The 24,346-nt window shown below is 33.5% G+C and overlaps 1 protein-coding gene across 1 annotated transcript in view; it reads left to right on the top strand.

Moving 5' to 3' along the window:
- The first annotated feature begins 350 nt into the window (after positions 1 to 350).
- Positions 351 to 24,346, top strand: part of LOC126885118 (uncharacterized) — a 192,748-nt gene continuing 168,752 nt past the window's right edge. The window contains exon 1 of the mRNA XM_050651550.1: positions 351 to 504. Within this exon, the coding sequence (XP_050507507.1) occupies positions 496 to 504 (9 nt within the window). The 5' untranslated portion in view covers positions 351 to 495. The remainder of the gene's footprint in view (positions 505 to 24,346) is intronic.

Raw genomic sequence — 24,346 nt, 5'->3', positions numbered from 1 at the left:
TGTATTTATAAAATAACGTTTTGTAAACTTTTTTTACACAGTATCCAGGCTTAATTGCTTCTTTCTCCTTCCTGTCGAGTAAGTTCTTTGATGTATTTTCCTGTACTTTGTTGAAGATGGGTCATGTTGGACCGAAACGCGTCCAATAAAAATCTTAATATTTACCTTTTTAATAAATTTTGTGGTACTTTCTTAGAGATGATATTTTGTTACCTCTAAACCGCTTTTGTGAACTATGGATACTTCCTTTTATGTATTATTGTTCCAGATTAGTTCAAATAAACGAGAGAAACACTTTGTAGGTATTTACCTCCACCATATTATTACAGTTTGTGGACATACATATCGAAGTCATTTAACAATAGTTTTAACTTTGAACATATCTGTCGGCAAGTACGAATCAATGAAAGTGAAGGGGAATATATAAAGTCATTACTCTTACTTATCGGTTTACTGTACATAGTGTAAAACAGGTGCAATATATCGGCGATTAAAATGAAAATTGTAAGTATTGTTTAAAGATTTTGAGAATAATTGTTTTTACTCGTTTCTCTAGTTGATAGTCACCAATTGTTTCGTGTTTTTATTCAACTAATTAACAATTAATTTTAATTAAATGAAAGTTTGCTTTATACACATAATATAATGTTTTTTTTATAATATATAATATAATAGGGATTAAAATATATTACTCTAAAATATTAGTAATTATATTTACTTATATCCGTAGCAAATCTTGGGTCTAGTATCTGGGGTTGTTAATATGCCGTTAAGCAAAATTTTCTTCATTCCAAACTGCATTTTTCCTTTGCCTTTCTGTTCGTTTTTTTATTATTAGTTTAATATTTTTTTTGTGGAATGTTTTGTTTTTCTTGTAGGAGTACAAGTTGTTACTTCCCTATTATTGGCTTTATCGTATGCAGACTTGTTTTGTGTTTCCTTTAAAGCTTTATCTGTCAGAGCTTTTTCTTTGAATTATTATTTGTGTTATTATACATTTTCTTAGTACAATTAGTTTCTTGCATATTATTATGTTTTAAGCTTGGTCAACAGATACTAATTTTGGTGTTCTTAATTTTTTCATTTTATGTTTTTACTATGTTAATTTTTCTTCGCGAATTTCTTTGGTTTAATCTCCAAATTGATTATGCTTAAGTTGTTTTGGCAATTTTTGCTCTCCTAAAAAGCCGCAATTTAAGTTGGAAATGAAATAAAAATGATTTTCGAATAGCCTAGTCACTGAAGACTTTAACCTCCGATTTCGTTGAACCTTCATCGAATTTTTTTAACATTGGTGAGTGGTTAGAGGATACCTCAAGGAACACAGGTGACATGGTGCCAACTTGCGCTTTCACCTTGAAGTAGATTAATCTCCTTCTCGGCGATTAAAATTATTATATTAAACAAAACAACACAAATCCATAGAGGGATAAATTCTAAGCAAAATTTGTTATATATAAAGTTATTATAATAAAACAATACTTTTTAAGTTGTTGAAGATCAAAGATTTTAATTTTTCATGAAAAGTTAAAAAGGGGGTGAGTTTAATGGGTGATATCGGCACAATATCACTTTTTTTCTTTGACATATTAGCTATGTGTGTGCCAAATTTCATGTCAATTCAAGCGGTTCTTTAAAATTTGGAGCAAAAACCGTGATTCAATGGACTAACGGGCCATTACGGCGAACAACAAGCCGGATTTCGAAAGACCAGATCATATCTAGATAATACATTCATATCACGAGAGAAGAGATCGAAAAAAGCAAATAGAAAAATATTGAAATACATAATATGACCGTTATTGACTTGAAGAAAGTTGTTTGTGCACAAAACATAGATGGCATGGAATATAAATATGATCGGGAAATTAAAGGAAGAGTATGAGCTATGGGTACGCAAGATAAATATATGCAAAACAAATACAAAGGGGTGACACCCATTCGAGTAAGTACGCGAACTTATGGCTCGACGACCTTTTCGCACGTGTGTCACCGTAAGTACGCGTACTTTAAGTACGCCGTCGATCCAACCGGTTATGAAGTCTTATCGTAGCCCGTACGTGTATTACAGCTTCGAGCTGCGAGCCGTCATTTTATTGCGTTTAAGTTACACATACCGGGTGTCCACTTATATTTTCCCCTATTTTAACTGCCTATAACTTCTAAACGGTTCAAGATAGAAATATGCGGTTTTCGCTGAAATGTTTTATTTTAGTAATAGTTTTGTATGAATGGATTTAATTTTTTATATCGCTTTCAAATACGAAATAAAAAATGGCGCATTTTTGAAAAAAACTTTGTTGATTTTTTTTTAATGTAACACCCAGTATATTTTTTGTAAGTTGAAAGAAAGGTCATTCACCTATCCAGCGATATAAATTTTTTCAAAATCGGTTGTCAAATCACTGAGTAATTAATTTTTAAAATGAGGGGTGGAACGTGGATATCACATACCTAAATAACATAACTGAGCAAAATGATATTATGTTATGTGATTTCCACATTGCATCTCTCATTTTAAAAATTAATTTCTCAGTCATTTGGCAACCGATTTTAAAAAATTTTATATCGCTGGATAGGTAAATGACCGTTTTTTTAAGACACAAAAAAATATACTGGGTGTTTTAACAAAAAAAGTCAACAATGTTTTCTTTTTTCAAAAATCCGCCATTTTTTATTTAAAAGCGATAGAAAAATGGTAATTTACCTAAAAACTTGAAAAAACGGTCATTTATCTATCCAGCGATATAATTTTTTTTTAAAATCGGTTGTCAAATGATTGAGCAATTAATTTTTAAAATGAGAGATGCAATGTGGAAATCACATAACTTGCTTAGTTATGTTATTTAGGTATGTGATATCCACGTTGCACCTCTCACTTTAAAAATTAATTACCCAGTGATTTGACAACCGATTTTGAAAAACTTTATATCGCTAGATAGGTGAATGACCTTTCTTTCAATTTACAAAAGAATATACTGGGTGTTCTATTAAAAAAAAAGTCTATTCTATTAGTAAACAGAAAATTTTATTTCGTATTTGAAAGCGATATAAAATTTATAAGCTTTTACTAAAATAAAACATTTCAGTGAAAACCGCATATTTATATCTTGAGCCGTTTAGAAGTTATAGGCAGTTAAAATGGGGGAAAATATAAGTGGACACCCGGTATTTTCACTAATTCAGCAAATGCCTATAAATAATTGAATCGTTTATTGTTGAAAGAAGACAAGATACATTTTATAAATTTTGAGAAAACCGTAAAAAACTCTAAGCTATACTAAATTAATTTTGATTATTTGTTTTTGAGTAAACCTATATATTTATAGGGTGTTTTCTTGCTCCTGATGAAAATATTTTGTTTGTTTATACCTACCTTGTATAAAATTAAAATAGATCAAAAACAAGTGACATATTTCAGACCATAATTTTAACAGCTTACCACACTTACAAAAAATAAACTTATTCTTCTATAACAAAATCTGATCAAAACAATAATCAAACTGCACTAAAAAACTAAAGATTTCAGCAAAATTAGGTATACAGAAAATAGAGAATTTAATCACAAGGACAGTTTCTAAGTTTTTGCTGAATACACTTCTCACAGCAGGCTACGATAGGACCCATGCATAACCAACATTTGAAAAGTGTGCAAAATATCTGGTTTTCCTTTTCTTACAGTATTTCAATGCTTTTTTACCTGGTGGTGGATTAGGTCGGTTTTGTGTAGGCATTCCAGTGTATTTCATAACAGGTTATCGAATATGAGAAAGAAATTCTGAACATGCAGCCCTGAACTTGATGAACCATACTTGAGGCGCTCACAGCAACAGTGGCCTAACCCCAAAAACGAAGTTTTGAGATAAATGCAATCGTTGTATTCGTATTTACATTGTGCTTGTGCGATGGCGCTACAAATTATGTAGCGACATTTAGCCAAATATAGAGGTAGGTTGTGTAGACACTTGATAATAAGAAGATTTAATGTCGCTGCTTTTATTGATATATTAATCAAAAATGCTCAATTTTTGGCTTAGGCCACTGTTGCTCTGAGCGCCTCAATTTGCAAATGACTTTCTACTAGGTCTATGTATTCCTAATTTTTTAATAAATTGTCTTCGTTATTTAGTATATTTCCTATTAGGGTTATTATCTATGTTTGGTACACGTTTATACTGGCGATATTTAGGAACCCATAAAAAATTACAAGTGGCCATCGTTTAATATTTCTAGACACATTATAAGCTGACGCCGTTTTATGTAGGTACAATATCTACTCAACATTTGGTATGACTATAGAATAAAATCATCTCTGGCGTGTTGCCAGTTTAGTCTATTCAATCTGCTGTATCAGTGTGATAAAAAAAATAAATCAACGATATTTTTTGTAATAATGTAAAATGTAAGTGTTCATTTTTATGAAACGTAGGTACTGAAAATCACGACAATATAGATTAATTTTTATTCATACTTAATTGAAGTTCAAAAATTATCAAAGAAAAACACTCAGTATTAATTTAGGGTTTTATTGGATCCGAGTTCTCAGATTTTAACTTCAGTGTAGATAGAAGAGACTACGGTCTGAGACTGTACTTCTGAGACTGAAGAAATTACGGAACGACTGCTGTCCGTTCAGGGGAGAGTTCACTGTATTATTAAGTAATGCATACAAACCAATAAGATGCACCATATCATATTAATATTAAAATAAAATAGGCATGCTAAACACATCACAATATTATTTTCTCACATTATTCATGAAACAATCAATTAATTAATAATACAAACTAATAAAAAATCTAATTAATATTTTATTTTCCGTATTTGCCTAATTTAGAGTTTTTTTGTTCCCAACGATAAAATATTACGTGGTGGACTATTTCGTCGTCAAATCTAATAATATGAAATAAAATAAGCAACAGTAGAATTACATAATTATTAAATAATCAACAGTTCGATTTGAATAGCTTCTAAATGATATATGTTCTGGTGGTATTAAATAAATGTAATAAAAATTTCGAACTAATGAAAATTAAATAAAATTGACAAATAATATTAAAAGAAGTCAATATAAAATATATACAGGGTATAGAGTATATAAAAAGGCAGCTTTTAAATTAAATCACATATTCTGGGACCAAAAATAGTTCGATTGAACTTAACGTCCCTTAGTACCAATGTGCATATAAAAAAGTTTGAAGTACATAGAAAAAGTTTGAAAATAGTAGAGCCCTTTAAAGTTTCAAAAATAAAAATCGATTTTTTCTAACATATCGAAGACCATTAAAGATTTTTTATTTTTTTAGATAGAAAGTGAAATTTTTGTACGTTCCAATTAAATTATTATTGTAGTACCATTAGTCCAATAAAATGATTTTAATACTTTTTTGCCTCTTAGTATTTTTCGATAAGCCAGTTTTTATCAAGATTTCTTGAACATTTTTAAAATCGGACACAAATTTTTAAATAGTAAAGTATTACCTAATATTATAGAGTGTTATTGCCATAATGTTACCAGGTGTCTACCTATAATCTTACTATTCCACTTCAAAATATGTGTTGAATTTTACAAATTTAAAATATCTCTTTATAAACACTGACTTATCGAAAAGTACTAAGGCTAGGGCCGTAAGAATAGTAAAATGAAGCTCGAAAATGGGTCCCACAATCCCACGGTGAGTGTAGTGGATGGCCAGGCTGAGCTGTAAAATATCGCGCAACAACATCGAACCTGGGTCCAAATTAAATTATTTGTAGCTCATCTAGCCATCACAACGACCAAAACATTGTATTTACATCTCGCGACCCGCAGTAATATACATCCCCCTCTGAATGTGTCATCTAGTAGTAGACGGTAAAAGCTACCGCCTGACAATTCCCACAAGCGCCACTATTATTTTATTTCCCGCCAATTTCGCTAAACAAATTTTTCTGAAGTCCAAACGTTCCTTCCCATTCATACGAATATTGCCTATGTCAGTGTTTCTGAAGTTGTTTTGATTAAAGACGTTAAAAAATTTAAGTAAATAAATATATATTGATTATTTTTTTTTTAAATTTTTGTTATTTACACACAAAACCACATCAACCGCGCAGGGTTATTAGTGGATATAACAAATACAAAAAATATTACATTAAAACAATTATATAACTTGATGTCTTTTAAATAGGTTAACACTGTTGAAGTTTTTTTTTGTGAGAATTGTCGTGAGCTCATCAACTGCGATTCCAAGGGATCTTCTTTCTTTCTTGAAATGCGGACAATAGAGCAGAATATGTTTGACAGTCAGTGGATCGGAGGAGTTAGCTACTCCGCCACTAGCTTGCTGGGCTATTCTATTTTTATTAAAACATTGAAAATTTTTTAAATTTATGTTAGTTTGTTTCAAGTGGGTTTCTTGAAGACAAAGAATTACAGGAGAAAGTTCGCCGATTAGAAGTTTCAACTGTTCGTAATGGGTTTAAAACCCATTTATGTTCCATTGCACTATAAATGAGTTAGTCATCACTTGATTTTCATTCAACCAGTGATGATTCGTCAGTTTCGTCAGCTGAAGAAGGGGTAGGGTTTATTTTTTTTTTCTAGTCGGGTGATATTATTTCTTAACCTAGAATTTTGTGTATAACAATAAACAAAGTTAAGGATCTGAATTAGTTCATTTGGTTCGTTGGAATAATCTTTAGAAGTTAATTCAGGGTTATGAAAGTGTAACACGTTTTCCATAAAATCGCATATTTCGTTGAAATTTAGCACAAATGGAGGTGATCGATTTTCGATTTTGTCTTTGATGGATTCTAAGGATTGAATGATATCTTCACGGGAGATTTTGGAAGAAGTTTTGGGTTTTTTCTTTGGTTTAGATTGTTTAGTTAAGGGGTATTAAAAATGGGTGAAACGGTTTTCGGATTGTCTTCGGTTATTTCTGGAGATGATAAATTATGTCTTTTTAGCTGGTTTGAGTTGACTACTTTATTTAAAGTTATTGATGTTTCTGGTGTCGTAGTATTTTTGGTGTTATCTACAGTTGATAATGTTGTTTTGGAAGAAGAAGACGAAGTGTTTCGATTTTCTTGTGAAATGTTTTTAATGAGATCGGCTTCCATAGATTGATATATTTTATCATTTGGTTCGTGAGGATTAGATAAAGATAATATGGTCTGGGTTGAGTCTAAGAGGGTAGTTGAAGGGGTATCATTTGGTTCATGAGATTTGGATAATAATGGTGAGGTTTGATTTGAATCTATGACGGTGGTTAAAGGGATTTGGTTTGAAATATGAGTGCATTCTGATTCTTGGTGACCAATGGATTTACATTTGGAGCAGCTGAATCCGTCTATGGAAAAAATAGCCGGTAGAAAGTATTATCATGAGTTATTGTAAATGAGTCAGGAATGGACATATTTTCCAAGGGGGTAATGAACGATTTGCCTTCTAAAGCGCAGAACATGACTGTACTCATTTTCAGGCATACCTACTCGAAGAAAAGTCATTTTAGATACAGTGTGAATACCAAGTTTTTGTAATTCTTTGTCAATTATTTCGTTCGGGATTGTAGGATATGCACAAGATAGAAGTCTCTGGGCTGGAGAAATTAGTCTTCTTACTTCGACTTGACATCCATTTATTTTGATATATTTATAAGAATGAAGAAGAGAATCAACACTATTTTTTGAAGAAAGCTATATACATATCCTGTTGTTAGCAATTCTGGAGGCAAAACGTACATTAATTGGACCCACTAGTGATCCAACAGCTACGACGTAATCATGGATTTTTGTACCTTCAATGTTGGAAATGACTATTGCATCTTCTTTTGTAGGATGTTTAAAATAATTTACGGCATCTGAGTAACTGTGTTTAGTGGACTTGTGTGTAGTATTATTGTTGTTTGAAGTCCTTTTATTAATTATCTTGGTCAGGAGGTGAGCCGGTCCTGTGGCTGGTCCAAAAAACTGGTCAAGACCCAAGTGGAATTTTTGTTATCTCTTTCCGTAGGTAATATTTAAAGGTTAGTTTGTTTGTTGTTGTTACAAAAATATTACGAAAATAAGTGCTACTCACTTGAGATAATATTGTCAACACTAACTGATGCACTTTAGTTTGTAGTAGAGGTGTAAAATATTAAATTATGATTTGTTTTTACCATTTAAAATTACTATTATTTCAGAGCAACTAATAACGTGGTAGATTTGATCGCTATCCTATTTTGATTATTATTAATATGGATATAGTATAATAAGTATAAAGTTTGTGTAAATATTTTGTTTAGTTAATTTTGGTCAATTATGTATTGCATAATGGAGCAATACATAGTATTGCTATATGGAGTTAAGCAATTTTCTCTTTTTTACTTTTGTTCCAAAGTTTTTTGTCTCTCCTGTAAAATTTTCAATTTGTAACTAAGGCAATTTGCTTATTAGACCGACGAATGCTTTTGACAGCGCTTACTGCCGCTTCATTTTAAAGCGCTTACTGCTCTTACGGCGCTATAAATTATCGCCTGTCTGGCCGTAGGCTAAGTGGCAAAAAGCTTTAAAAAGTATTGTGTAACTAATGGTACCACAATAATAATGTAATTGGAACCTACACAAATATTAAGATGGGGGGGGGGGGGGTTAAGGGAACAAAACCCCTATAAAAATTTTATGTGGTGCTTTATTTTTCAATAGTTTTCAATATATTGGAAAAACTCGATTTTCATTTTGTAACTTCAAAGGGATGTAACTTGTTTTGTGTGCACATTTGTACTTAACGTAATAAGTTAGGCTCAATTTTTGTTTCCAGAACATGTCTTTCATGTGATTTAATTTATGGCCTGCCTTTTTGTTACACCCTACATATTTCCTTGAAACATAAATGTCGTTCCACAAAAATTTTGATAATATTGCATAACTTATTTCATTAATGAAAAGGAAAGTATAAAATACAAAAAAATTAAAATCATATCAAAAAACGTTTTACAACTACTTATAAACCAAGCTTATTTTCGAAAAAAAAATATTCTGAGTCCATTTATCTAGTCAACGCTTTAATTTAGTTACTTTTCATAAAATATACTCCTTAAGAGTTAGATGGGATAATTATTATAATTGCTATATACCTATACTAGAGAGGTCCGATAAGTACTTAGCCTCCCCGCCATATGGCGCCATTGTCCCAGGTGAAATGTACCATCGTGTAACACATTCTTGTAGACGGCCTATGGAAAAATATCAGCCAAATCCGACTCGTAGTTTTGTTTTGACCGCGTATATAAAGGGCGTGTTTGGGGATTTTAGAAAAATGACTAAAGAGCAATATCAGTCAGTGAAAGGAGATGGCCACTTCCTTGAAAAAGGCAAAATGATCTCAGGGCTTTACTATGCTGCATAATGGGCCCGATAACATTCTGAATTTCAGAAAAAAAAACAGTCCCAATTGTGGAAGAAAAAAACTCTTCCACCAAGAAAACGTCCGGCTCACACCTCCGCAATCGCCATGGATAAATTGGTCGAATTGGGCTACAAACTGCTGTTCCATCCAACATATTCTCCAGATTTGGGTCTGTACGACTTCTTTTTGTTTCCAAATTTAAAAAAGTCACTCGCCGGGCACAAATTTAAATCGAATAAGGAGTTCATCACCGCCACGGCAGCCTACTTTGCAGACCTCGAGCAAAGCTATTCTTCAGACGGGTTAAAGAAGGTGGAGCATCGCTGGTTCAAGTGTATCGAGCTAAAAGGAGACTACGTACAGAAATCAATCGCCACTTTTCCAAAATTTCCGTTTTTCTTTTGAAGGCTAAGGACTTATCGGACCTCCCACGTATGTTTAGCTAAAAAATAATTTCGAAAGATATACAAATTATATTAGAAATATTATATTACGTATATTACAAATTATATTTCTTCTATAAATAAGGGAGATTCATGTCAAACAGTGATTATACAGGTGAAGGTGTCTCAAAAAATCATGAGCAAAAGTACGATATTTAACAACAGTAACTGTAGCCTACATGCAGGGAGAAGGACTAGAACGAGCTACAACTCATGTCATTTTGTAGTTGTGACTGAGAAAGAACATCTATTAAAAAAATCACTTTGCAGCCTCAAGGCTATCCAGATACCTTGCTGCTTGCACGAAATTTATAACTAAAACTTTTAATATATTTATTTTGGAGTCTTTTAGTTTACTGTATTTTTGAAGTTTTTTTGAGACATTAAATTTTTAGACTTTTGAGCAAAAGAAAAAAATTACCTAGTAGCTGGTTTACAAAATATAGCGAATTTAATACTCTATATCTATAGAACATCTCCCTATCAACCAGTAGGACACGTCGTGTCTTAGTAGAGGATTCCGCGAAGTACAGCGGAGTCCCTGCTTAATTCAGAAATCATCCTCTACGCAAGCTGGAGCGGATACGTATTTCTTCTAATAGAGGAAATATGGAATAAAAATATGATGACAGAGGAAGGAAACCGAGGAATCATAATTCCGATTCATAAAAATGACGACAACCAAGACTGCAAAAACTACATGACTATATCTCTTCTAAAAATTTACGTAATTAAGATGAGTATATTATCCGTTCTAAACAATGCCTAAAAATGGAGGTGACTGTTGCTCAAACAAAACTCCCACGGAACGATGGCAAGGCAGGCCGAGTGAAATCGAACAATGTAACAGAAAAAGATAAAAACAGACGACGGGATTCAAAGCAACGTGAACAAGATTCAATGCAACGTAAAATAGAGAATTGTCTGTTAAAATTTGTGATTTATGATCTTTAAGCTGATATCAAAACCTATACTAAATTTTAAATCAAGATGCAGTAGAAATAAACAAACCAAGACACGTTAAATGCTACTAGGAGCACTCCCGAATCATAATTTACAATGTATAAACTTTGGAAATCATCATTGGGGATTTACAATAAATATTCGTTGTAAATTATGATTCAGAAGTGCTCCTAGTAGCATCTAACGTGTCACGGTTTGATTATTTCTACTGCATCTTGATTGTAAATTTAGTATAATTTATTGTCTCTGTACCTACTCTATTTTTATTGTCCTGAGGAGCGTGGATCTTTTTCCGATACTTTGTCGGTAAAATGACACAGTTCAAAGAGATTTAACATACAGATGCTAAAACGTCCCCCTTTCGATAGAGCTAGGGAGCTGATATGATCAGGGTCGTAGTAATTTTACTATGTAGTGGTCTAACTACATTGTGTTAAGATTTTTACCCTTTTATGAATTAACCAATTTAATAAAAATTTTACCGCTTACACTGGCGGTTTCGCTTGATATTTTGGGGACTTGATTTTATCATAAAATTAAATATTAATTAATTTAACAGGACTGTGGGGTGCAAACTTTACTGTCTTTCCATTTCTTTTAACACGTTCTTCAATTTGTGATTTACGATCTTTAAGCTAACACCAAAACCTAACTTATTGCCTCTGTACTATATTTTTATTGTCCTGAGGAGGTCGGAGGAGGAATTGTCGGTAAAATGACAGTTCAAAGAGATTTAACATACAGGTGCTAAAACGTCCCCCTTTCGACTGAGCTAGGGAGCTGATATGATCAGGGCCGTTGTAATTTTACTCTGTAGTGGTCTAACTACGTTGTGTTAAGATTTTTACCATTGTATGAATTAACCTTCCGATGACCAACCTTTTTTTGTTACACGGATGACCAAGGGGGGGAAAATGACCCCAGGTCAAAAATGTCAAAAATGACAATTAACAAAAAAATGAAGTTTTTTTTTTGTTATTTTTAATTTCTTTTATGGCATGGACTTAATGTCATTCAGCTAGTCACAACATGAGTATTAGTGTCATGTGTAGTGTGTATGTTGAGTAAGTGTCTTGTTACTTTGCAAAGTCGGCGTCATTAGCGTAAAACTACTTGGAATTACACGTAATCATCATCATCATCATCCAACCAATTCACGTCCACTGCTGGACATAGGTCTCCCCCAATTGTTTCCACACTTCACGGTTTTGTGCTGATTTTTGCCAGTTTTTACTAATCCGCCTGATATCATCTGTCCATCGTGTAGGCGGCCTTCCTCTACTTCGTTTATCTTCTCTTGGTCTCCACTCCATCAGCTTTCATGCCCATCTTGAATCTTTCAGCCTGGCGACGTGTCCTGCCCAGTTCCATTTGAGCCTGGTGATACGTTCTACAACATCTGCGATACCGGTTGTTTGTCTGAGATCTTCATTTCTTATTTTATCCCGTAGAGTTACGCCCAGCATGGATCTTTCCATGCGCCTTTGAGCAACCCGCATTTTCGACGCTGTTGCCTTGGTTAGAGTCAGTGTCTCTGCTCCATATGTCATTACCGGTAGCACACATTGGTCAAACACTTGTCTTTTTAAACCGATCGGTATACTGCTCCTGAATATATCTCTCAGAGCTCCGTAGGCTGCCCAAGCAAGAGTTAATCTTCTTTCTATTTCGCATGTTTGGTTATCTCTGCCAATTCTAATTTCATGGCCCAAGTAAATGTACTTTTCCACTAGTTCTACTTCCTGTTTGCGTATAATCAGCTGCCCGCTAGGAATCAGATTAGTCATAAATTTAGTTTTAGAAAAGTTCATTTTCAGGCCTATTTTCCATCAGTTATAAGGACTATGTCATCTGCAAAACGAAGATGATTTAACTTTTCTCCATCTATTTTGATCCCTTTATTGTCCCAGTTGAGCATCTTAAAGGCATATTCCAGAACAGTTATGAATAGTTTTGGCGAGAGTGTGTCGCCTTGTCTTACGCCGCGTTCTATGCTTATTTGTTTGGTTTTATCATGTAACTTAACACTCATTGTTGCCTCTTTATAAATATTATAGATGAGTGTACTGTAACGGTAGTCAATGCGGCATTCATTTAGAGCTTCTAAAATGCTATCCAGTTCTATCGTGTCAAAGGCTTTATGAAAATCCACGAATGCTAGGACAAGGGGTTTATTATATTCTATTGACTTCTCAATTAGTAACTTGACTGCCGGCAGATGGTCGTTTGTCCCAAAGTTTGATCGAAATCCAGCTTGTTCTTTTGGCTGGTAAAAATCTAGCTTCTTTTCTACTCTTGATGTCACTACTTTTGTAAAGAGTTTGTATAAGTGGTTTAGCAGGCTAATGGGTCTATAATGTTCTAAGTCTGTCTTATCTCCCTTCTTATGCAAAAGTATTGTTACTGCGTTTTTCCATTTTTCAGGTATCGACTTTTGATGAAGGCATAAGTTTTTACCTTTTAAATTTTAAATTTTAAAGAGATTTTTTATTTTACCTATAAGAATGTGGCCTCCGTTTTTAATGGCCTCTATTACGACTCCATCTTCACCTGGTGCTTTTCCATTTTTCATTTTTCTCAGTGCTTGATGGATTTCGCTAGTGGTTATCTCTGGTAGTATTTCGGAGCCTTGGTTTATTATTTTCTTTGAAACCGCTTCCCTCAGATTATTTTGATTCAGCCTTTGGCTCCTATATAGTTCCAAATAAAATTCTTCTACGATATTTAGTAAATCTTCTCTGTTTGATGTTATTTCGCTGTTTTTATTTTTTAATTTATGTATTTCGCATTTTCCGTTGGTCAATTTCCTTCGTAAAACTTTCAAACTTTTATTTTCTTCTATGGTTTTCTGGATGCTTTGAGTTTTATACTTCCTTAGATCTTTTCTGATTTCCTTTGACACTTTCTTGTTGATGTCTCTTAACGCACTTTTTTCAGTATTTTCGCTTCCTCTCATTTTACTTCGCGTTTTGATTAGTACTCTAGTTTCTGGGCTTATTTTTTCATCTCTCTTCTTTTTTTGGGCAGTTTTTTCGTTGACTTTCTTCAATGGCTCTAATTATGTTTTCATTTAAGTTATTTATACTTTCATCTGAAGTTGTATTTCTTTCCAAAGCAGCGTTTATATGGTGTTGGTATTTATCAATATTTAATGGGGGAGTCCAGGCTTGCAATGTAATCTATTTCATTTCTTGTTTTACCATCAGGACTTTCCCACGTCCACCTTCTATGTAGTTTTTTAACGAAAAAACTGTTCATTTGGAACAAGTTATTCTGTAGCAAAAAGCCTAAGAGTGTTTCTCCCCGCTCATTTCTACCTAGAGTTCCAAAATTTCCTAGTGATGTCTCTGATTCGTCTTCTTTAAGGCCTAATTTTGCATTAAAATCCCCACACAGGATTGTAAAGTGGGTGGGTGTGTCTTTTAGAGCTACAGATATATCATCATAAAAGTCTTCAACTTCTTCGTCTGGATGTTGTGTTGTTGGAGCGTATACCTGGATAATTTTCAGTTTATACCTGTTGTTGAGCTTTAGGGTTACATAGGCAACTCTTGTAGACACACTTTTTATATCAACTACGTTTTTCTTATGTTTTTTATGGATGAAGAAACCGACCCCTCCAACTGATTCGGTTTCGGAGCCAATTCTATAGAAGAGGTGTCCTGATTTCAGCGTCTTTAAGTTTTCACCACGGTGTCGTATTTCGCAGACTCCTATTACGTCCCATTTAATTTCTTTGATTGCATCTTCCATTTCGAAGAATTTTTCTTCTGACAATAGAGTTCTGGCATTATAGGTGGCAACGTAGAATGGAAAGGGTTTTCGTATTTCTCGTTTCGTCAGTTTTTTGTCCCCCCCAGAATCCTTGGGACAGACTGATAAATCAGTGTGAGACTCTGGATTTATCCTACTCACCTGGGGTCTTTCCGTCTTTGTTTTAAAATCTGACATTTCGATTTATTTGAGGGGATGTTGGCAACATAAAACACCACGCTTGCCGAACGGGTTGGTGAGTCGCAGTATAGAAGCCAATCAAACTGCTGCAGTCTTGCCTCCTACTATCCAATATTAGGCCGGTCCTGGATAAATTTCCATACGCCCCAACATGGTACTGGAAATGCTGCTTACCATTTTCAGGAATATTTATCGACCTTCCGGTCTAGATCCGTAATGTTCTGCGTTAACAGGGGCACCTCGTGTAGGATGTGGCTCTTCACCACGCATTACGGTCTTCACTAGAGAGAGGCTAAGGCTCCACTTGGAATAGCTATATTCGCTTCATCTAGCCCTGTGAGCTTGTGAGGACCAGTGTTCAGTCAAACCGATACAAAGGTACTACCTCTCCAAGCTCACTAACCCCCATTACACATAATAGACACTATTTTACTAAACATCGACTTCAGAATATATTTTTATTCGTAAAATATAGGGAATTTTTTTATTTCAAAATATGAGGATATCTAGAATGATATTAAAGTCAAATAAAAAAATAATGAGTTAAAAATTAAAAATACTTTTAAATTTATGAAAGAAAAACATACGCTGGGGTCACAATTTCCCCCGCTTGGTCATCCGAAGGTTAACCAATTTAATAAAAATTTTACCGCCCACACTGGCGGTTTATGATATTTGTTGATATTTTTGGGGACTTGATTTTATCATAAAAGTAAATGTTTACTAATTTTACAGGAATGTGGGGTGCAAAATTTGCTCTCTTTCCATTTCTTTTAACACGTTCTTCAACGCGTCGTTGGTCCGAATCATAACCCATTTAGCGCCAAAGCTGCGAAAACGCACCATTTTCTTGTAGATTTTTTTTTGACAATTCGTTATTTTTTTTTAAATCTTTGTATTTTTTAAGCAAAAAGAAGATATAAGTCTAACTAAATTTAATTTTGTTTATTTTCCAAACTCATGTTTTCATCACAAAAATATTTTCTAAATGTCCGACATTTTCAATCCTTCGACACAACTTTATTTTTACTTTAGTAATTTTATTAGCATAACACTTTTGTGGTCAAATAAATTAAAACATTATTTTTTAACTTATTTGTACATCAATTGTTATAAAAATCCAAAAAAATTTCTGAGTCATCAAATCTCGTGTTTGAAAATAATGGTTCGATAACGAACCATTGGCGGAAGTCGACTTGATCAGGATAATCCTGTCTGATCAGGAATAAATTCAAAGTGATGCACAGGCAGTACTTTGTTTTGATATTTCTTTATTATGTGTAAAAGTACGTATCCAGTATGTTTGCGCTCCGAGCTCCTGCAACTGCTCCACATAGTGGACACGTTTGGCGCTCCCGGACTGTGCAATTGTGCGCACTCTGCCTCTGCATTCCAATCTGTGGCGGTTTATATGTAAGGAAGCGCATACCGTATTAGACTAAGAGCCGCTATAGGTGAAATTTCTTAATCATTTTAGGCACGATGGGACCCTATAACTTAAATAGTAGAACCTAAAAGAAAACGTTTGAACACTGTGCCGTCACTTTTCAGTGGCACATGCGTCGACAGTGGCGCATCAAACTTTCCACTTATGGACGGGATAAATAAATTAAAAGTTAACAGAACTTACTAACAGAATTAATTTTTTTTTATTTTTTTTAAGTTCTATGTGATTAACACATAGGATTCATCGTGATTTTAACTCACCATCCCCTTCCCCCTGCCACCAACATCAAAAACTTCATTTTTCGTTTTTTTTTTGGTGGGATGCAATCAATTTTAAAATTTCAAAAAATTCACACGCATAGCTGAGGCTTTTACAAAACATGCCTATTTTTTATAGACCCATAGGTAGAGTGTACATAACCTCAAAAAATTAAAAGAAATTTTTTTTTTCAAAAAAGCGTATAATTTTTTTTGAGGAATATCTGCAGGTCTAATTTTTTCTTAATCTTGTGTGTTTTATCAAACACTATATCTTTAATTTTTTTCAGATTTTTCCGTAAGTCTCCCCACCTTCAAAAATCCGAAAAACTGTTTTTTGGGGGGTTTTGGGGGATTTTCCCTATTTTATAGACTTCATAATATATCAAATCAATTTTGATTTTATAGGTTATATGTAACTTGTAGTAACTGAGTTCTTTATAATATTTAAAAATCAGAAAAACACGTCCAAACCCCCCAAAATCCCCTTAAAAACCAGTTTTTTGGATTTTTGAAGGTGACCAACGTTACAGAAAAATCTGAAAAAAATTATAAATATAGTGTTTGATAAAATACACAAGACTAAGAAAAAAATTAGATCTGCAGCTATTCCCAAAAAAAAGTTATACACTTTTTTTCAAAAAAAAAAATTAAAATTTTTTTGAGGTTATGTACACTCAACCTACAGGTCTATAAAAAATAGACGTGTTTTATAAAAGCCTTAACTATGTGTGTAAATTTTTTGAAATTTTAAAATTGATTGCATCCCACCAAAAAAAAATAAAATCGAAAAATAAAGTTTTTGATGGTGGGGGCAGGGAGAAGGGGGTGGTGGGTTAAAATTACGATGAATCTTATGTCTTAATCACATAAAACTTAAAAAAATGAAAAAAATTAAATTCTGGTAATTAGGGAGGGTATTTTTTAATTTATGTATCCCGTCCATAAGTGGAAAGTTTGATGCGCCACTGTAGACGCATGTGCCACTGAAAAGTGACGGCACAGTGCTCAAACGTTTTATTTTAGGTTCTACTATTTAAGTTATAGGGTCCCGTCGTGCCTAAAATGATTAAGAATTTTCACCTATAGCGGCTCTTAGTCTATATCGTTTGGAGCAGTTGCGAAGAGCGCGGAGCGCAAGAGGTTCGTGAACATAGTGGATGGTTGGCGCTCTCGGACTGTGCAACAGTGCGCGCTTCGCCTCGGAGGTCCAATAGGTGGCAGTTATATATAGAGGAGCGCATGCCTTATCGATGGGGCCGGTTCTAGGGAGTGCGGAGCGCAAGAGGTTTGTAAACATAGTGAATGGTTGGCGCTCCCGGACCGTGCAACAGTGCGAGCTCCGCCTCGGCGTTCCAATTGGTGTCGGTTTATATGTAGAAGAGCGCATACCGTATCGATTGGAGCAGTTGCAGGGAGCGCGGGGCGCAAGAGGTTCGTGAACATAGTGGATGGTTGGCGCTCCCGGACCGTGCAACAGTGCGCCAACGGCTGTGCAGCAGTGCATCGATGGTCCAATATTACGAACATGTGGATACATACCTTTAGAAAGACGAGCCGGGGGGGGGGGTGAGGAGGGGGCTACATAAGGGAGGTTGTGTAGTGTTGTAGACAATATGTCGATTTGTCGAATTTATTCAACTGGCACAGTGCGAGATACAGGATTGAAAAGTGTAAACTGGAAACATCTAAAATAATTTCTAAAAAAGATAGAGGGCCGTTCGACTTCGTTTTTGAAAAAGAAGCTGAACAAGGTGTTGGCAATGTTCTAACCATACTATTTTTGTTTATAAAAAATGCCAGGTCCATTTACACTTTATTGTTTTGAGACTTTTCACAAAAAATAAAATTGTGTATTTTAATTTTTATTTATAGCTCAGTTTCGCCAAAGGTTCGAAAATGAACCATTTTGTTGTTGTGACACCTGTCATTATCAAAGTGTAAAACAATTTTTTTACGATTGCTTAAAAATTATTTTACTCTAGTTAATCAAATATATTGCATATTTTGCAGTATTTCTTTGCTTAGCGGTTAATGGGTTAAGTAAAGTTAAGTTGAGGGAGATTATTATGAAAAAAAATTGTTATTTCTTATCATGTCATTTCTTTTTCTAAAAGCCATGTATTTGATAGACATATCGTATTTGACAAAACAACATAATCGAACAGGATAATATTATTCTTAAAAGACCATTATTTGCAGACTAATAAATTATTCAATATTTGAATATTTTGAGATAACTTGAACACCGCTGCAAATCTGTTAATTACTCTATTTCATTTCAAGATTTAGATTACAAACATACACCTACTCTCTTGTGGGTGTTCTGAAGGTTATGGTACGAGAATAAATAAATGATTAAATTCAAAAATTGTAAGATAATTTACGATATAATAGCTCAGTATATCTGTGGACAAATCATCAACCTAAAAGGTAGCTTATGTTAAAATCCGTGAAGACGTACAAAAAGTTCTATTCTAAAAGTGGGTGCTTAATGAACTGCGAAATTATTTGTTTTTTTTTTTCAATATCTACGAAAGTATAAATTTTAGAAAAAGACTGATATCGCCATTGAAAATTTCAGAAATTTTTTTACCAAAACCCTTATATAAAGATTTTTCTAAAATTAAATCTACAGCTTCTATAATTTTTTATTTATAACGTTCGAGTCAAACCCTCTCATAATATTGGTGAACTGTATGGCAGCGTTCGGCAGAGCGCACGGTTGGGTTAACTGAATATTGATGAAATTAATAATTTAATTAACACGTTGACGGACAGAACGTCTACAGACATCTAATTTCCACTGATGCAATGTGACACAACGTCTATAGACGTTGCATTTTTCCCTATTCTACTTTGCAAAATACATAATATAGTGTCACACCATTTGCTTATACATTTGACGCACTGTCCGTTAACGTGTTAATTAATAAATTTTACAAATTGGAAATAAAAGAAAAATATCTTTTTTTTTTAGTTATATTACAAAGAAACAAACGGTATGTGAATAAGTACAGCGTGAGCGCCAGTGGGCGGAAAGTAAGACTTACATGAATTTTGTTTGAAAATGATTTAAAAATGGGTTACTAACACAATTTTACTTATTTACTTACTCAAGCCGTCCTCTTGTACCTTACGGTGTCGAGGTAAGTGGAGAAAGACGTCTCCATGCCTTTCGGTCAGTAGCTACTCTTTCTGCTTCTCTCCACCCAATATTCCTTTTTACGCAAGCCTTTCCAATATCTGCGTTCCATGTTCTTGCTGGCCTGCCTCTTCTTCGTTTGTTGTCGGATGCCGCTTTCCATACCCTCTTTACAGTTCTACCTTCACCCATTCTCGCCATATGTCCGAACCACGATAACTGTTTCGTTTCAAGTCTGTCTAAGGTCCTTCCAATACCGCACCTTTCACGTATGTCTTCATTTCTTATACGATCACGTCTGGTCACCCCGGATACCGCACGTAAATATCGCATTTCGCATGCTTGAATTTTACTACGGATGTTGTCATTCATTGTCCACGTTTCACTACCGTAGAGTAGCACCGGCTCGTATACAGTTTGGAACACTTTCATTTTTGTTTTCAGGCTTACTTCTTTCTTCCTAATAAAACTTTTATTTAGCGCATAGTACAATTTTGTTGCACTCATTACCCTGCTGTTTATTTCTGGTTCTATATTTCCTTGTCCATTCATTGTTGATCCTAAATACTTGAAGTCCTCTACTTGTGTAATGTTCTCATTATTCAGCTTTACAATTATATTTTCTTGAGTTTTCGATATTACTAAAGCTTCTGTTTTTTCAGTATTTATTTTCATCCCAAATTTCTTAAAGGCTTCATTCCAAACATTCACATTCACTTGCAAGTCTTTTTCTGATTTTGCCACATTTACCAGGTCATCGGCATATATCAACTCTGACACGTGAACTTGTTGAAGTTTATACACCCCTACCCTAGTTCTTTTTACCTTACCCCTGCATTCTTTTGCAATTTTGTCCATTAGAGTGATGAATAACAAAGGACTCAGAACACCACCTTGTCTTACACCTGTCTTTGTGTAGAATTCTAGAGATGAGCGATTTTTTGTTCTTACATTATTACGTGTACATTTATATATACTCTTTATTGCTTGGATTAACTTAGGATTCACATTTCTACGGTTTAATATTTCCCAGATCTTGTTACGTGGCGCCCGATCAAATGCTTTTTCCAAGTCCACAAAACATAGAAACAACTTACTGTTATGTTGTAGGGCTTTTTCTGATAACTGTCTCACCGTGAATATGAGATCGGTTGTACCTCGCCCTGGCCTAAAGCCGCATTGGCTGTCATCCAGTGTGGCCTCGATATTTTCTCGCAGATTTTTCTCTAGTATTATTTCGTAGATTTTACTAGCAACTACCAACAATGATATTCCCCTGTAGTTAGAACACGTATGTTTATCACCTTTTTGTGTAATGGTAGAATAGTGGCAAGAGTCCAGTCTCTAGGTATGCATCCGGTATGCCAGCAGCTCCTTATGATTTTCCATAGTAACTGTAATCCTTCTCCTTCCATATATTTAATTAGCTCAGCCTTAATATTATCGACAATTTTACTTATATAAATTTGAAAACACAAATTACTTTTCAAATATCGTACTAAATATCGTATATACCTTTTACACCAGGGAAATAAGGCAAAAATATACCATCTTCGGGACACTTGAGCAGCTAGGTTGTAAATGGGGTTTTTGGGTACTATATACCTAATACATTATAAATACAAAAATTCCCGTCACAGTTCGGACAAGAAATTTAGTTATTAACAAATAAGAGTAAAAAATGAGAGTTTTTTCCTTTAAATCGCTACAGGTAAAAACAGGGTAATTAAATGTCTTATTTATAATATTTTTCTTTTAGTAGATGAGCCAAGGTTTAAAACAGCGTTTTTTGAATTTTGGTCCGATTATTTGTTGCTTCGGATATTGCAAAATAAAACTAAAATTTCGAAAATAAAAAATTTGCTATAACTTTTGCGAAAATGAATTTAGGACTTTCATATTGCCTGAAAATTTTGAGTCAAACAGTCCATACAATGCACAAAAAATTTTAAGGCGATCGATGCGTCAATTAGTTTAAATTTTATTCAATTTGTTTATTCCCTTTTTTTCGCAATGTTTTTGTTCAGAAAATAATAATGATACAGCAATTCTGTGAAAACAACATGAAAGAAAAATAGTCATGTTTTCAAAGCATTGAAAAAAATCATTAAAAAGTCATTTTTGTCACTCAGAAAATTTACTAAAATAGAGTCATTTTTGGCTTATAAACAATTTGAATAACTTTGTTAATATTGACTTTAGGCTAAAACTACAATGGAATTTGAAAAACTGGTATTTTTATACAAATTTTCAAAGAAAAACTTTTCGCCTATGTTAACTAAAGTCAAAGTTAGCCACTTTTTTTATTTAATTGACGGCTACTTTGTTTATAACAATTAAGCAATCTAGAGCCATTTTGAAGCTAAAGATATATAGGTTATGCGTAAAAACTTGAGTAAACTTTGAACCTCAATATAGTGGTTAATAAAGCTTTAAAAATGGCGCTCGAACGGAATTAATTCGTGGTCGGTGGAGGGGAATTACTAAAATATGTGCACTCAAAAAATGAAACTGATTCTGCAAACATATGCTGCGATTAATATCGCTGGAACTTGTTGATGGATTTTGATAATAATTTTTTTAATTTGTATGTACTCGTAGTTTTATAGAGTACGTTATGTACACACAGCCCCACCTAACATTACAAAATGTTAGGGGGAACTCCCCTTATCACTCAGGGATATGAAAAATAGATTACGACCGATTCTAAGACCTACCGAATATACATATATAATTTCATAAAAATCGGTTAAACGGTCTCGGAGGAGTATGGAAACTAACACTGTGACAGGAGAATTTTATAGATGTAAATATATAGATGGCTATTAACAAATAGGGGTTGGTAATAGAAGAGTGAAAATTAAGGGTTGTCTGTATTTTTTAATTCTACATCATATAAAATTAACGTAGATCATTTTGTCAAAAAAAAATCAAAAATAATGTCAGGGGGTAACCTCCCTTATAACTTATGGTTATAAAAAATAGATTAAAACCTCTTCAAGGTCCTACAGGATAAACGTTTAAAATTTTATAAAAATCGGCCAAGCCGTTTCGGAGTAGCATGGTAACTAACACTGTTACAGGAGAATATGATGCATATAGAAGTACCTGCGCATTAAATAATAAAAGTGGCTAACTTTGAACCTAATTAACCTAGGCAAAAAGTTTTTTTCTGAAAATTCGTATAAAAATGCCAGCTTTTGAAATCCTAAAGTAGATTTACTCTATAGTCAATATTAACAAAGTTATTCAAATTGTTTAGAAGCCAAAAATGACTCTATTTTACTAAACTATTTTCGGAGTGATAAAAACGACTTTTTAATGATTTTTGTCAATACTTTAAATACATAACTATTATTCTTGCATGCGGTTTCCACAGAATTGCTCTGTAATTATCATTTGCTGAACAATAACATTGCGAATAAAAAGCTCTTTGCGATAAACAAATTGAATAAAATTTAAACTAATTGACGAATCGTCTTAAAATTATTTTGTGCATTATGTGGAATGTTTGACTCAACTTTTCGTGCAATATGAAAGTCTTAAGGCCATTTTCGCAAAAGCTATAGCACATTTTTTAATTTGAAATTTTATTCTTATTTTGCACTTTCCGAAAGAAAAAAGGATCGGACGAAAATTCAAAAAGTGCCATTTTAAACCTTGGCTTATCTAAAAAAAGAAGAATATTATAAATAAGATATTAATGCCTGGTTGCACTAACAGATCTTAAGCTCCAGCTTAGCTAAGCTCTACTTATAGATAGGGCCTCCTTGAATATCACTTACGTTGCACCATAATTTTAGATTCTTATCTTATTATCAATTATATCTATTATTATATTATGGTATTCTTATTGTAATATATTATAATTTTATTATATTAATTCTTATGATATTTTCGACTTAAGCTTAAGATCTGTTGGTGCAACCGGGCATTAATTAACCCTATTTTTACCTGTAGCGATTTAAACGAAAAAACTGCCATTTTTGACCCTTATTTGTTAATAACTAAGTTTCTCGTCCGAACTGTGACGGGCATTTTTATATTTATAATGTTATTAGGTATATAGTACCCAAAAAATCCATTTGCAACCTGGCTGTTCAAGTGTCCCGACAAAAACCTTATTTCTCTGGACTATTTGTTTTAAACCTGTTTTGTATAACTTTTATTCCTTATGTATCTGGCAGTATGACGATAAGTCTAAGCTAAAAATAAAAAAAAATAATCAAAAAATATGACACACAAGCCAAATATAATATGTAGCTTTTTGTATGTGGGTATATAGTTTTAAACTATTTAAAACAGGTATATAGCTCAGTAAATGACCGTTTTGGAATGTAATTTTTAGGGGCAACTCCGAATTGCATGAAAATTTAAATTTAGGTTCTATTTACCCTCCACTTCAAAGTTTAATTTGTGCCGTTGGTTGCTTTTACTTGGGAGGGGGACAGTTACCCCTTCTCAGGGGTGAAAAAACGCATGTTTAAAATAAGGCCGGAAATGGCTAAATTGACTGATTATTGGAACCGTGCAAGTTCGGCAAAACGACACCTGGTTTCTACGCTCAGCAACATTATTCGCACTCTTAATTATTATATTAGCCAATTATATTAGTCCTGGTTACTGGATAATTGTCAAGGCCATAGTCCAAAAAAAAAATAATAAGAAGAAAAAATAAGATTCAGGTTATGTTATTGAAACGTAAAGAATTTTGTATATAGTAAATAAAATTAGTTATTAAAATGCAGTACTGCAAGCAAAATA

This window comes from Diabrotica virgifera, chromosome 5 (assembly GCF_917563875.1).
Source record: "Diabrotica virgifera virgifera chromosome 5, PGI_DIABVI_V3a".
NCBI lineage: Eukaryota > Metazoa > Arthropoda > Insecta > Coleoptera > Chrysomelidae > Diabrotica > Diabrotica virgifera.
Note: the sequence above shows the minus strand (reverse complement) of the source record. Positions and strands in the feature narration are given on the sequence as shown.